This window comes from Arctopsyche grandis, chromosome 2 (genome assembly GCF_051622035.1).
Source record: "Arctopsyche grandis isolate Sample6627 chromosome 2, ASM5162203v2, whole genome shotgun sequence".
Classification (NCBI taxonomy): Eukaryota; Metazoa; Arthropoda; class Insecta; order Trichoptera; family Hydropsychidae; genus Arctopsyche; species Arctopsyche grandis.
In genome coordinates this window covers 4090623-4107355 of record NC_135356.1, presented here as the reverse complement: position 1 = coordinate 4107355, position 16733 = coordinate 4090623, and the positions used below count along the sequence as shown (strand labels likewise).

The window sequence follows — 16733 nt, the reverse complement described above, 5'->3', positions numbered from 1 at the left end:
GTTTCTTCATTGTAATTGTAGCACTTTGCATTTACATATATTAAAAATGGAAGGAAAAAAAGTACTTTTCAGCTTTCAAATCTCTCTAAGTAGTCGTCTAACTAATCCTCTCAGTGAAGTCTATCTTTAGTTTCTTCATTGTAATTGTAGCACTTTGCATTTACATATATTAAAAATGGAAGGAAAAAAATAATTATAGATATTCTAAATATTACCACTTCGATTGAAAATAAATCTATACTTTTAAATGTCAAAGATCTATTTTATTTGGTGAGGGGGAGGGGGGTGTCTCGGTTTGACTTGCATGAAATCTGATAACTCTACGTATAGGGCCTAAATCTGCCTAGGTATTGGCTACGTTCATACAAAGTGATGATGTAACAAGATATATGTTAGTATCGTGATGATTTGTTATTTTCCCAAAAAAAATACTTACTTCCTGTACGAATTTGCCACGAAAATCTATCTAATAACGGCATTATTTTTTTTTTAATAAAATGAAGCTCCATTTATAAATTTTATTGCTATTTTTGCTGCTTATATACATATGTACATATGCAATAGCATTTATAATCGAAATGCGACTAGCGATGCGATGTTTGTAATTTACATATGTAATAGTAGAGATATGCATAATATAAGAAATTGTTTTTCGAAACAGGTGTCGGAGGTATGCAAGGAGAATTCACCATGCTGCAGCTGTACCACGTGGCTCTGACCGCCGGAAAAGCCCACAAAGACCACAAGCACCACCACGTCCACCACTTTGGCCACGACGGGTCACCCCTGTCCCTCACAACCGCCCCTCCACCCCCGTCGACTCCCACCCCACAAGAAAACTCCCTATTGGTCGGCGGGCAGTTGACCCCCATGCTCGAGCTGAACCTCGGCAACGGTCCCCAAGTGGTTCCAGCGCAATTGCCCAACGGCCTGCAGCTCAACCAGCAGTACGTCAACGGCCAGTTCAGCCCCGGCAGAGCCATATCCGAGCAACTGTACAACACTCAAACGGTGCAGCAGCTGTCTCCAGCTCCGACCGTGTCGCAGTACCAGTCGTCGTCTCCTTTCGGAGGACCCAGCGGCACCAGGCTCCTGCTCACGGGTCAGCTGGCTCATCCCGCCAACGTGCAGTTCTTCGAGGGTCCCTTCGGCGGTCACAGCCTCTTCAAGAGACGAACCGGAGACGACCACGAGACGAAACGGAGCAAGAGGGACAATCCGGAACTCGACCCGCTCCTTGCGGAATGTAATAATATTACAATATATGTACCTACGATATATGTACACGATGAAACGCCTTCCGGTGTAATAATAACGATCGAAATTTATGTTTTCAGCTGAAGTCTCGTCCGAGAGCAAGAAGCAATCCAAGAGAGGACTAGTGGCGCTCTCTGACGGATCGATAGTGGACGATTCGATCCTTGGACAGGAATCTTTCGAACAGTCCCTGCTCAACGGATTGGCAGGACTTGGAGAGAACATTCCAGTGCAGAATATTCAAAAGGAGAAGGTAAAATACATATGTCGAGTCAAACCAATACCAAAAACATCCAATATATTTTGAAATATATCGAAATTATGAAGTTGCATATGCACGTACTTACGTATTTAAACTTCCAAGCTACTATGTGTGTGTGTGTGTGTGTGTGTGTAAAACTAATGAATGTCCATTAACTACACACATAACCCCCTATTCCTGCCGTTCCAACTCCGATGAAACGGGGCTCGACTTTAACTTTTCATTAAAGGGGTGAAGTGAAATCACTCAATTTAGCTCCCCATATAAACAATTACCAACTCAATATATCTACCTATACATACGAATGTATGTAAATGAAGCATGTTTAGATACGTTTAGATTATTTAGTGTTTTTTCACTTGCAGGTGGACGAAAGAGAACCGGCCGAGGCCGAAGTGAGAGCTGTCATGGAAGTGTGCAACGGCTGTGCCGAGGAGCCGTTCCAGAAAGCCCTCATCCTGGGGTGGAAGACCACCCCAAAGAAGCTTTTCAGTGGTGCTTACTACACGGCGGCTGTTCCCGCCTGCAAAGCCTTCTAAGAAGAGCTTCGGGGATCGAATTTCAGCGATTTCGAAATCCCGATCCCGACTCAATCAATCAATCAATGTATAGGTATATTATAATATAATTAAGAGGTATGAGCAGGGCTGTCACACACACCCACTAACACGTGTGAACCCTCCGAGTATGTGAACGACGAGTGGATATTTATTGTTATATGTATAATTCACGACTAATTAATTATTACACGATTTAAAAATGTTGTTATTACTTCTATATACGGCAATAAAATAATTAATAAAGAACAAAATGTGCGTTTTAAAACACCTACCTTGCTCTTGTGTATGTGCTGATGATGATACTCCGAATCAAACTCGGGTTCGCTGAAGTAGCTTTGGTCCTGAAATTATAAATGAAAAAGTGAAATTAAATAGTGTTAAAACGTTATAATAAAAGTTGTCGCACTGACAATTTCGACCCCAAAGACTTGAAAACTATGTACATGGTGTATCATTGGTATCGTAATAAATGGTGTATCATTTGCATCCACATATGTAGAAATGGGCATGGTGATAAATATCGATAATTATATTGTAACGACTCTACGATTATGTGTCTGCCGTGTCATTGTGACGACTTTTCAGATTTGAATTTATTTAATCCTAAATTATAGTCGATCCGATTACCGTGAGACTTACGAGAACCGAAAAATATAAATTTCCATTAATATAAAATATAAGTATTCCATAAATAAATTGATAATATTAACAACTTACTTTTTTATATTAAAATTGTATTAATGTAAATATTTCATAACTAACTAAGAACGAACTCAAAACTTCTGACAGCTATATGCACAAACAATGTTTGGTGCCACTTTAGTATGCAGTCTACCTTCACATATCTACTTTAGTATGCGATCTACCTTCACGTTTTTACTTTAATATGCGATCTCACTGTCTCAGTTTCCGCGAGTAACAGTGAGACTGAATAATACCGACCCTAACAACTCTTAACAAATCTTAAATGAATAGGACCAACACGAACTTAACCTAACCTATCCTGGCGCTTAAATAAATAGGTGTTGTTGCTAAGATATGTTTTTTTTTGTGAAAATATTGATGAAATAAGACTTAAAAAAAAACATCTTAACAGCCAACACATATTTATTTAAGGGTCAAGTTAGGTTAGGTTAAGTTAGGGTTGGCCCTATTCATTTAAGATTAGGTTGTTAGGGTCGGTATTTTCTTCGGAAATGCTTCGACAACAATATGAGGCGGCAGGAAAAAATTATAATAAACAGGTCGTTGCTACGATACAAATAAAAAAAAAATAGTCGACTGCGATTCAAGGGTAGATCGCATGCTAAGGTAGACCGCATACTAAAGTAGCACTCAGTGTTTGTATTTCTTGATCAAAATGCAATGTGAAACTGAAACGAAATGTGATTGGCTTAAAATAGCATATACATTTTACATTTATCGGTTCGACTATAGTAAATCGTATTTTTGTTATAACTAAAGAGTTAATAAGACATGCATCGTCAATTTTTTCGGAGAATTTATACAAACGTGAAAGTCATCAAGCCTAATTTCCTTCGACGTGTATGTGTGTGTGTGTGTGCGTGTGAGGGAGGGAGAAAAGTGAGGGAGAGCATTTTAGTGAGACAGACCTGGTCCCAGCTTGGCGGTCCAGATCCATGATGTCCCGAAACTGCCATACCGACCACTCCACCGAGAGCACCAGGAAAAGCACCTCCACTGACGTCAGCAGATTCGAACAGTCGGAGAACTGAACGATCGCGGATGTCCCGCAAATGAGATCTGGAAAAATATAATATATATCGACCGAATAAATACCGTGCAACAATTGCTTTGACAGGGGAGCAACTTAAAAAGTTTTCCAAAACAATCGAGTAATGTATGTATGTACATATCTGGTAGAAATAAAGTAAAAAATCAATCAAAAGACACGTACAAATACTCTTAAATTCTAATTAAATGGAAAGAAGTTTTGTTAACAGCTATTCTTCGGAGTTTTTTTTTTGTTAACAGCCAACTTAATCGCCATAAGCGCACCGGTGCGCGCATTTTCGTGGTTAACCTTCCCTCACCGAAATGGGGTATGCGAGTGCCCCAATTTACACGCTTTTCGTAATAATTGTGGTTTTCTAAACTATACAACCTACATATATGTATTGTATTCCTAGAATGAACTACAAAAAAAATATTTTAATAGATTTTGTACGATTTAGAAAAGGGGTACATCGTAAAAAATACATTTTTACGTTTCAAAGTATGATTTAAAGGCGGTACCGATAAGTCATGTTTCTTACTGTTAGCTTGCATATTTTTGTTGATCGATGAATCAATGCGAGAGAAAAAGACAGCTATTTTTTCGTAATTTATTGTTTTCGTCACTTTCGGCGCATGGATATTGAGTTATGCAGTCACCTGTTGGCCTTACCTATGCGCGTTTGCGTGTTAATGCTTGTTGTTATTTTTTTAATACAAAAATAGTCAAAAACATGCTATAGGACTAAAACTTTTTTATGTTGATGTATAAAATGATTAATAAAATATATATTGAACCCATTTGTATTGAGCTGTATTTTGGTTAAAAAATACTGGGGTCTTACTCGACCCCGGTTCGTGACACTCGTTCGATTTTGACGCTCCGTCTTTCAAAGGTTAAGAATATGAATCGAAATTAATTTTGGTCACTTCACAGTGACATCTAAAAATATCCTGTAATAATAATGAAATTAAAAAAATTCAATATTTTTCCATAGTTTGCTATACGAGTATATTCAAGAGGTAGTGTCAAGGGTTGGCACTAAACACAAACATAAAATAATCAAATCGGTTTCTAAAAACGCGTAGCGATTAAGTGGTTAAATAGGAGGTCGCTGAATTTGAAAAAAACAAGTTGCAAGCACTTTTTGTCTCCCTATTATGAAACAATAATGTCCGCTGATGTTTGCATATATTATACCTACATATTTATATAAGGGGACAATTTAAAAGCGCATTTATCGTAAGTATTACATAAAATTTGTGTGAATTAAAAAATGTATTATATCATTTAAAATATAAATGTAAAATTTAAAAGTAAATTAAATTATATTAAAAAATAAGCAATAGAAAAATATAATAATTAGAACATAAAATAAAAGTACACATAAAAAGTCTTATGTTCCTTTAATACATATAATATTTTTACAAGCAGTGTACAATATTTGGGTGACCGGAAAAATGCCCTCGACATAATTGCACTCTCGAGACATCTAAACTATCAAAGATGCTCAAGGAGAACTAACGCAATAGAATTCCACAAAAAAGCGTCAAGGGGTATTTGAATGTTATCCAAGAGTACGACTCTTTTTCTGTGGAATTCTATTGCATAGGTTCTTTTTGAGCGCCTTTTAAAATTACGACATTATTCAGTGCAATTTAGTGCATCTTTCCGGGAACCCAATATTTGTACTTACACTGAGGCATTTGATAAGTTACTTTCACAACAGAAAAAATATAAAGCAACCTAAAATTAATGAAATTCGCATTAACGCTGAGCCTTTAACTGCGCCACCTTTTAAGGTCTGTTCATACCTAATCGGCAGCAGGCAACCCGCAAGTACAAACAGTATTTTTTAGTACCAAAGAATACTCTCCGTACTTACAATACGTGCCGACTAGATATGAACAGACCTTTAATAGTTAAATGATCGGAACATTTGTATTTGTATTTCATACTGAAAAATAAAATATTGCTCAATTTAACAATTTTTGTTTAACATAAATTTATTTATTCATCGCGCAATTTATTTTACTCTAATGCACGCAAATTTATTTTATTCTAAGTTATTTTTTTAAATGCAGCGCTAAATTCGTACCCATTATTTAATACTTATGGACAGCAAGCACTCCATCATTCATATGCATGCAAGAAGGTACATTGTATAAACTAGGACCTGAATGTCCCCCGGATGCGCCATGCCTAAGGTGACTAGTTTTCCTTTTTCTGGAAATAAAAAAGTACTCTTTGTAGTCTCGGTATGATGTCACCACGTCCCTTTGTATCTTGCTCGCGTACATTTAAGTAAAGCTGTGCGACTAAAAAGGGGAGATTTCCACGGCACGCCACTTGTATGTATGCATGTACATATGTCAGTGGCGTAGCGTGAATTCCAGGCGCCCCCCTGCAAAATATTTTATGGCGCCTCCCCCCCCCCCCCATCATATATTCATATTATTTTCTTACGGCCTAATAAATTTATCTGAACTTTTTTCTGGCAAACACTTTTTTAACAAAAAAAATTGTGGAAATTTATGTTATTTGTCTTCTCAGGTTCAATACTTATCAGCTCTTATCCTTTTAATCGATGTTGTGACATATTTGACGTAATTTTAATAATTTTCAACTTTGAGTACGAGCTCTCCGCAGTGGCTACAGTTACCGGAAGCGTGAGGAACAAGATGATTGAAATGACGAATTTATAGAATAATTACAAATGAAGACCTTCGCCAAATTATGAACACTGTCGGACATCTTCTTTATTTTTATTACAAGGTTTATTTTCTTTTAAGCACGAAAGAAAATCAAGCACTTGCTTAGAAAATGATTGGTCAAAATCATTGACATATTGGTCGGTTAGAGATTTGGCTTCACAATATACATACATACGTATGTATATGTATGTATGTAAATCGTTATCTGATAACTCAACGACATTTTTGCTTTGCAGAAAAGCGAACTTTGAAACAATGTCATTAAATGACGCGAAACGAATCTTATATATTTAAATTGTAAATAAATCTATATCAAAATAAAACTTTTATTTCTGTAGTGAATATGTGATGACCGTGATTATATTCCGTGCGTTGCAGCGTATATATGCGTAGTTATGGAGACGGTACGCTTATTACTTTGAAACAGGCTATTTATTGGTAAAGGCACTTTTATATTATTATAACATTTATCTGTACGTATGTACATAAAAGAAGTCGGGAAAATGACGGTAAACAAATTTCAAGTCGATGAAACGCAGTAGACTCGTATCATACATATGTATAACTGTAACAAATTCGACGTATATATAAAGCATTTACAAACCTACATATGTATGTACATACATACATACCTTATCAGTGATAAGTTTTTCTTAAGAACTAATAACACTTAAGATCGATTCTTAATAATAATACCTTTTTTAATCCAGACGATAGGAAGAATAATGCGATCCCCATCGTCCATATAAATAATATACATATGGATAATACAAATATAATATATATATATATATATATATATATATATATATATATATATATATATATATATATATATATATCAATTTAATGTAGTACTAGTTCTATGCACCAAACATACAAAGGTGAGCAGAAATGAGAAGACGCGGCAGTAAGCAAACAATTTGACGATGAAAATAACAATGGAAAGAAAAACAAACAAAAGAACAAAATTTTATTTAAATAAAACAAAAGCTTGTTTACAAAAGTCGAATTGTCGATCTTAGATCGAGAAAAATAATATTCCCAATTTTCAATTAATATTTAATATTCAATTTCAATAATATTCAATTTCCAATTTTCAATTATACGGTCTAGCATTGTAATGACTAGTGAGGACCATCGAGAAGAGTGTGAATATTATTTATGGTTCATTGTCACCTCAATACCTGCCAATTTGAATATTTATTTAAGTTAAAGTTTGGACCATTGTGGCATTACAGCAGTCCCTAATGCGAGAGATGAGAAAAATTAAACTATATACACATATGCACAGACAAAAAATACATTTATACATAATCATAAAAAAACAATAGCATCATAATAATATCAGATAGTGTAAAAATATCAAATAATAATATAGAAAGTAGGGAATGTCTTGCATCTATAGCCAGCACCAATATATAAGAACCAGCAGCAAATACCAGACAAATAGGTTAAAATAATCTCCGATAGCAAACACTCACTGAGGTGGAAAATATCACAATCATTGAGATAGCCCTTGGAATAGAAGGCATACGATAAAAAAAAACGGTGTGAGCAGCTATCAAATGATGTCTACCAAGGACATAAAGTCCCAACGGGCATGACGTATTACACGTGGCTGGAGAACAAAACGAATTAATGAGTTAAGTTTCTACGAAGTTCAAAGGAATTATACCCAAGCATGTCCAAAAGGAAGAAGTAAGGTATGTAGATATGTATATGGGTAAAACCCATACTCTTCCTACATGCGTGTATATAGGAAGCGAAGAAATGCTTTTTGCACTTTCTCAATCAGTAGAGAGTAATTTGCTTCATGCGGATTCCACACAATCGCATTACACTCGAGACTGCTTCTCACAAGAGAGTTGAAAAGCAAGGGGGAAGACAAAGGGATGGAAATGAACCAAGCATATCTCGAGACAAATCCGAGTCGACGAAAGGAAACGCCAGCGACTGTCTTGATGTGGTTTTGAAAGGTGAGTTGAGGATCAAACGCTATGAAAAAATATTAAACGCAATCATTTTCCGAGTGAATTTTCTTTCCAAATCTAATCTAATCACTAAATAACCCACTACTCACTTCAGCATATTCCGATTTGCTAAGCGGGTTTTGTCAGACTTTTTCAAAATAACCGCAACGCGACGCAATATACGCAGTATTGTATGATATACATACATACATGCAAATCCAATGCACTCAAAGAAGCATGGAACGCTTTATGCTTGGCGTAACGAGGAAAGACAGGAAGCGGAACACGTGGGTGAGAAGCATGACAAGGGTAGTGAACATAGTGGATAGGGTTAAGAGATTGAAATGGCAATGGGCGGGCCACGTGGCTAGAAGAATGGACGAAAGGTGGACAAAATAAATGCTTGAAGGGTACCCGAGAGAATACGAAAGGGTAAAAGGAAGACCGTAGGGAAGTTGGGCAGACGAAATTAGGAAAATGTATGGGGTGAGATGGATGAGAGTTGCGCAAAACAGAGACGATTGGAAGCGTGTTGGAGAAGCCTTACTCCAGCAGTGTATGGTGAATGGCTGTAAATGATGATATGTATGTATGTATGTAGGTGTTACGTATCAAGACCGAATTTACCGTTCTTATACACACATACATACATACGTAGTAGAAGTTTACAATTCAAAAATTAAATTGATCAATGAAATAATGGGATTCGGGTACTAAAAATACAATAGTCACCTCAGATCTTCGAGTTCATAAAACATGTCCTTGGACGAGTCGTGTATGTAGATCTTGACGAGAGGACTATCCAAATACTCCATGGTGAGTTGTTTCGGGAAACTCCTGACGAAGAGCGCCTTCACCGTGTCAATTGAAGTTATCTCGTTCGGTAGGAGAGCTCTCTTCGTCTCGCTGCGATATTGCAAAAATACCAAACCTGCAAAGATATAATCGATGAGATGTCCATCTCAAACCGAGACATTAAGAAATAGCAAAATCGAAACATATGTACATATTATATGTATATTATGTAATATTTATATATTCACCGAGAGGTCTCTCCAAGGTTTTGCTAGGAGTTCTAACGACCGGCAACGACGACCGCTGTTTTCCACCCCTGCGAAATCCCGTCGAGGCCGTCTCCACCTCTGACATGATCCCAGGATCGTCATCGAACAGCATCGTGGACGATGGCGGTGGATATCCTCGAGAAAGAGGTGCCTGCAGGACAAAAAGATAATGTATGTAATTATTTATGTACATAAATGTATGTATAACCCTCCCTATAAAGGTCTGTTTATACATATCCAGCACGAACCGGCCGCAGCAGGTATCCTGCAATTACGGACTTTGGTACATTCCAAATGGACCCTAACAAGTTTCTTTACGACGTGTTTTCATAAAAAAGTCATATTGTTTGTTAAAATTTTGTCAAAATGTATCTATGACGCTGTGGAAAAATTATTCTAAAAATTGTATATCGATGTTTGTAATTAGCCAGGAAGGCGCATTGGGGTTTAACTGTTTATGGTTTTAGGCCTTCCTGGTATATATATACATATATCTAATATATAATTTTGAAAGAGACTTTGTATATATTATACATATATATGTAATTATTAGAGTTAGGACCGGAAGTGTGCTTTTTCCAGGAAACAGGGCGTTTTGGGTCTCTTTTCCAGGAAACAGGGCAAACTAAAAAGCAAGAGTGCAAAAAAGAGGTTCATCATAAAAATGAACAACTCACGGCGAACAATGAACAAAGAACGGCGCAAACTTGGTCCGCTCTTTAGTAATTATTGTTCGTTGAGAGCTTTGTAAACAAGTTAAAGTTTCCATGACGACATTGGGACGGGGGACGGGCTTTCGCCCCTGAGGCGAAGGCCCGAGGGGCGCCGAGAGCGAAGGCCCGAGGGGCGCCGAGAGCGAAAGCCCGGGGCACGGCGGGGGCGAAGGCCTGGAGGTGCCGCCGGATTCTGGTATAATCTTCTAATATCTATGTAATTTCGAAAGAGACGTTTGTATTTATGTAACTATCGTTGGTTCGTAGAATCCGTGACGTTAAATTTAATAAAACAAATGAATATTCAAATAAATTCTTTACTATGAGATTGGCCATTTTTAACCGGTTTATATTACAAATACCGAGCAAAGCCGGGTAAAATCACTAGTATGTATATACAAATTAAATTAAATAAACGCGAATTAAATGTCCCCGTGCCCTTGATACGACGCAGATATTCCACTCAGTGCATCAATGGGAAGTAAAAATCAGGCTCGATATAATCGTATGACTAAAATAAATATCCACTAATAATAATGATAGAGATGCAATTCTAAAGCAAATTCGAAGAAAAATTTTAAGGAATCAAAAACGACGGTCTTAAAAGTAAAATCATATTGTATTAATATGTACATATAGTGAACGTTTATAAGTGCGTAAACACATACATACATACATACATATTTTACATATGTATGTACGTAGTAGGTACGCGTGTAGTTTGTCGTGGGAAGCATGAAATGACGAAATTGTCAATTGAGTCGCTCGGAAGTGTAACTCGTTTGGGCAATTTCCTGTCGTTAACGTCCATCCATTTCACGTTCTTGCACATTTTGCGGTTTTGTGCATTTCCTGTGTAACGCACGTACCGCAACTCACCCATCAACGACACGACCCCTTATAACGACCCCTATCACATACATACACTCCTCTGATCATACTGTCTTTATAGTTTTTAGGTTTACTACCTCTTAAACACTTTTATATTCAAATGTCTAAGAGTTTTATATTCAAACGTTGTACGCAGTGGTGTAGTGCTAAATAAAAAAGTACCAGGTCGGTGCTTAATTTTTAAGAACCCCCCCCCACTTTTTTCGTTACTTAAAAAATATGTATCCTAATATTGGTAGTACAAATATTTATAAAAAATCAAAAGCTAATTAACTTGAAAAGTCAATCAAAGTGGTCTGAATAAGGCTTATTATTTTTTGCAATATAATATAATATGCAGTTCTGAAAATATTGTTAGATGATTCGATTTCGGCATCATTCAAAGTGTCTATAATTTTTTCAAAGGGTTATTCTTGGGCTGTTTTTAAAATATTTTCTCCACTCAAATGAGCGTTTTAGTGAGGGAGGATAAGGTTGCAGTCACCAAATGTTAAAACGAGAGTCGGCTCACAATATTTGATATACAAAATTTTATATGAAATATAAGCAAAAATATTTTTTAATTGTACTCGAAAAACAATCTTTATATCAAAGTACCGGGGCGGCAACACGACCCGACTACACCCCTCTGGTTGTTCGTACAACAAGATTTTTCGGTACATGATGTTTTCGGACACGACCATTGCGGAATGATTTTACACAACCCAAACGCTTGCATTCAACATTCGAATTATTATTTGTCCGGAATAGTCAGTGTACGGAAAAATCTGTTAGAGCCGTAAAGAAAAATGTTTTAACACTTTTAAGGGCGGGACCCGCATTAGCGCGGAAATTTGATTCAACCGCGAAGGCCGGGTCCCGCGCTAGCGCGGGAATTTGATTCAACATTAAAAATATTATTTGTCCGGAATAGTCAGTGTACGGAAAAATCTGTTAGAGCCGTAAAGAAAAATGTTTTAACACTTTTAAGGGCGGGACCCGCATTAGCGCGGATATTTGATTCAACCGCGAAGGCCGGGTCCCGCGCTAGCGCGGAAATTTGATTCAACCGGGAAGTCCCGCGCTAGCGTGGTTTGTGCACAGTCGAACTAAATGCTGTCTCTTGGGTGAAAAACCAAAAAAAAAAACCTGTTCAATAGGAAATGAATTCATTTCAAAGTATGTAAATCGATTTTAGAATACCGAGAAAGTGATAATGTTGTAAGAGTTTCGCTGTAAATACTGAGGAGAGTTGACTGAATTGAGCAACAAACTGTCGTACAGGGTTTTAAGCTTGTCCATAATTATAAAGATGATCCCTCGGCCAATGAGGAAGATAATGTACTTCTGTTTAATAGGCCTACCCCTAACCCTACCCAGTGACGCCTGTCGGTCTTCTTAATAGCTTACCTGGAAAGTAATAACGTCTTCACGATCGCTTTTGGGTCAGCTCTTGACCATTACAAAACGAGATCACAATTTTATTTAAATCAAACAAACTAGAAAATAGCATTTATTAACGCTTACATTTGGGGACAAGTTTTGAAGGTACATGAATAGTACATGTAAGTCATAAAACCTCACGACAAATATTCTTAAATTGTTTTCGGTGATAAATTATCTCGCTTGCACCAACACATTTCGCGTAACAACCGTATACACAACGAAAGCATTTAAATTGCAATTACTGCTTGAGTTAGTACGTTTAGATAAAAAAAAATATTGAGATAGAAAACCAATCATTATAAGCGTGGTGAAATAAAAAAATTTGCCAAATAAATGAATAATAAATATATTTTTGACTTTTAAAATTCGCTAGACAATTAATTTTAAATTATATATCAATAGGAAAAACATCTGACTATTGATTCCAATACTCACTTTGAGCACAGCAATACTAAATTTTTAGTTAATGACCGCAAAAGCCAAAAAACTGTAAAAATCGCGCATTTTTTTAAACGATCATATCTCGTAAACGATCACTAACCAACAAAAATCATTATCATATTCGAATTTATTGGGTCAAAGTTAGTAAAGATTGGTTAGTCTCCGCTCTGGTATTTTTTTTTTTGCTGCTCAGTGTTATCGGTGAAACTCTACCATGACCACATAATTGGCATTAGCATCATCGTTCTATAAAAATGTACCGTGGCCTCAACACATTTTCCTTCGGGGTGATTTTTTTTATTTTTACTATCGGGAAGGAATTTTATTATAGAATTTCGAGACGAAAATATTCCCTCTTTTCAATGTTTAATGATTAACAAAGAAAAACCGCCGCAGGCAAAACAATATTTTTCGAATACCCTCAATGTAAAATACGTGGAAGACATTGTATATTATGTAAATGGCAAAAACAACATTGACTAATTTAAATAATCATCGATTCTTCTAAAAAAATATGTTGACTTCAGTATGGGATACTTTAATTAGGTATATAAATCTATACATATTTAGAAGTACATAAGTACATGTGTATGATTCCCACTCATACTTTTCATAGGTCGGTAGAGGAAGGAAAATCGTCTAGTGGTTGCATTTGAGAGCCCCTGATCTATACAGATATATGTATGTATGGATATAAATATGTATTATAATTTTAAGGGATATACTTGGCACGGCTGTAAAATAAATTACACGACATACATATGTTAAAACGACATTTAATGTCAAATTAACATCTTTAAAATAGCTGGCACAACAGATTCGGCGTCAGCCCGGCAAATCAAACGTCCAATGGGTTGCCAGTAACAAAAATAAAATTTGACGTTTCAGTGAAATCATAACCAGTTAAATTTTCACTGGGTGTAGTTCAGTGAAATTATATCCAATTACATTTTCAATGGCCCCTATCTGTGAAATTATAATTTTTGTCAGGCGGATGATAGCGCGTCGCCCCACTCCTGTCCGTTCCCACTCTCTTTATGGTCCACACATCGTAATATCTTAGCAGCCAACACTTATTTATTTAAGGGTGAGTTTAAGTTAGGGTTGGTTGTATCGTGTATAAATATTAAGAACTGCTGAGATTCGCTCTGAGGTTCGTTCAACGTTGAAATATTTCCATATTTCGTTGTTTTTACGCATCTGCTTTAGCTTAAAAATCCAAAAGCTTTACAAACCGTTGCAAATTTCGGAAACAAATTCATTAGAAACGGCATATCACAAACACGATAAAAATGTTTTCTACCTGAAGTTGGGTAGGTCATTGAAACTACATACTTTCAATAATATTTTATCGTCGTCCATTACAAATCTCAAAGAAACCGGTAAGTACCTTTTTCAAAAAATATACGCCTTTTACCTAAGAGAGTTAAGATACATATATACATTTATTTTGATTTTTCATAGAAATTTGGAATTCATAATTGTCAATTTTGAGGAAAAAGGCATTAATTAAAGAAAACCTTAAAAAGCCGGTTGATCAGTTTTCAGTTTTTTGAAAAATGGTCAAAAAGCCAGCTTTTCGGTTTTGGTTTAAGCCGGCTTGGAAACCCTATGTACATACATTCGCATATAATGTTGTGATAAATACCAAATTTGTCTGGAAATAAGGCTATTTTGCAGGGCCGATAAATGGTACCCTAATTTCAATTGTAATTTTTTTTTGGAAATGATCCATAGCTACAGAAACGATGTAAAAATAGGGTCAAATATTTTTAATACTATCTCACTATATCGCCTCGAATTGTTATTTCCTGGAACCCTGCATCGTCGCGTTTCTAATTCCCAATACTGATTGATAGCCCCTGCTATACCGTTTCGTTTACATAATTCACGTCAATGTAGTCTCACTTCTATCGTGCTACTATTACATACGTATATGATAACAGACCGGTGTAATAAATGCTGAACAATAGTCTGCAAGTGCGACGACCTGAAGCGGTGAATAAATATGTATATATGTACGACACATTGAATAATCCTGAAACTTCAGCTGGTATATAGAGCACACGCTCTATTATTATATTATATAGTATTATGCTATGTACATATATTATACATGTGACAGACAGCAAAAGAGATAACATACTCATAATTAATTCAGTTGTGCATATTAATACGTTGACGTGAATGCTTTGCGAAAGACGTAATTCAGTCAGATAAGCAACCTCCTACATATATAAGGGCTTTCATATGCATGTACATAAGACAAACGAGTAATTAAACGAGTTTAATATAGGGCCATAATAGCTTTTAAACAAAAACTTTCAGAATACGAAGGAGGTTTATTAAATTTTTGCGACGGTGCGTGAACGCTAATGGACCACAAGTAAGCGTAGAACGAAAATTGTAGTAAATTCAAAAGTTATCTTTCAAGCCACCAAAGCTACCAGGTGCTCCAACGTCATAACTGCTGGATAACTACTAAATAAGTTATCCACCTACCTAAAGTGTTCTTCTCCACTCCGGAAGAACACAGTCGGGGCAGGTCGCCGCCCTGGCACTTTGATATGAAAATTGTTTTATGAGTAAAATTTAAAAAAATATTTTGGCTTAAAAATATTTGAGACGAGAAGAATAAGAGGCGACTCAATCGAAGTCTTTAAAATAATAAATAATAATCGAGTGGTCAAAAACTTGGCTTCTAAATTTAAATGTTAAGAAATGCTCTGTAGCAAAAATAACCCAAGTCTTTCTCACAAAATAAACAACCATTTCATCAATCGCGTCCAACATCAATTAGACCTAGGTATCATCACCACTTGCGACCTAAAATGGTCCTCTCATATTAACCATATTGTGAACAAATGTTACTCATTTTTTAATGTAATAAAACGTGTATTCAATTTTTTGAGCCTAACTATGTTATCAAAAATATACAAAACTTTTATCAGACCTAAACTAGAATTGGCTTTTAGCACTTGAAATCCTCATTTTAAAAAATATGTTATATGTATCGAAAGGGGGGTACAAAGGAGAATTACAAAGATTCCTTCTGAACTTAATTCACTTTCTTATAACGAAAGATTGAAAAGAATGAATCTCACTACACTGGAGACGAGAAGAATAAGAGCCGACTTAAAAGTATTTAAAATACTAAATAATTATTATAAATGACATATGTCCAATCTTATTACATTCAACGAAAACACTCTCCTCAGAGGTCACTCGTTTAGACTCCAAAAAGAGAAAAAAAAACGAATAAATTTATCAGAGATTTCTTCTTTTCAAACCGAGTGGTTAAAGTTTGGTATAATCTTCCCAACAATGTAATAAATTCTGAAAACCATAATATTTTTAAAATCTAGCTTTCAGAAGTCTTTTTTAAACTTGAAGATTTTTGTAATTCTTCTTTACTATCTTTTCTATATATTTGTTTTCTTTTAGTTATTATGTTACTTATTATTATGAAGTTTTTAGAAGATATAAAAAACATCATAGTTTCAACAAGAATATTTGTTACTTAGCATTTGATTTATTTTATAAATATTTGAACTACCAATATTAGGATACATATTTTTTAAGTGATGAAAAAAGAGGGGGGTCATAAAAATTAAACACCACCCTGGTTCTTTTTTATTTAGCACTACGCCACTGATAATATGTATTATACATACAGTGCCCGACAGAATTAAGTGGAC

At 35.7% G+C, this 16733-nt stretch overlaps 2 protein-coding genes across 12 annotated transcripts in view; one reads left to right on the top strand and one right to left on the bottom strand.

Moving 5' to 3' along the window:
- b6 (pentraxin-related protein b6) overlaps positions 1-2423 on the top strand; it is a 58731-nt gene extending 56308 nt beyond the window's left edge. For 2 of the 4 annotated variants that reach the window (XM_077446416.1, XM_077446418.1), the window contains exons 7-9: positions 662-1246; positions 1338-1510; positions 1885-2304. In XM_077446416.1, coding sequence (XP_077302542.1) covers positions 662-1246; positions 1338-1510; positions 1885-2058 — 932 coding nt within the window. In that variant the 3' untranslated portion in view covers positions 2059-2304. Of the gene's footprint in view, positions 1-661; positions 1247-1337; positions 1511-1884 lie in introns of all 4 variants that reach the window. The other 2 variants (XM_077446419.1, XM_077446417.1) reach the window with 2 other exon arrangements.
- LOC143922964 (uncharacterized) overlaps positions 1-16733 on the bottom strand; it is a 237161-nt gene that overhangs the window by 95492 nt on the left and 124936 nt on the right. For all 8 annotated transcript variants that reach the window (XM_077446405.1, XM_077446406.1, XM_077446412.1 and 5 more), the window contains 4 exons: positions 9545-9716; positions 9234-9432; positions 3693-3843; positions 2352-2420 (listed from right to left, as the gene is read on the bottom strand). In XM_077446405.1, the coding sequence (XP_077302531.1) occupies positions 2352-2420; positions 3693-3843; positions 9234-9432; positions 9545-9716 (591 nt within the window). The remainder of the gene's footprint in view (positions 1-2351; positions 2421-3692; positions 3844-9233; positions 9433-9544; positions 9717-16733) is intronic.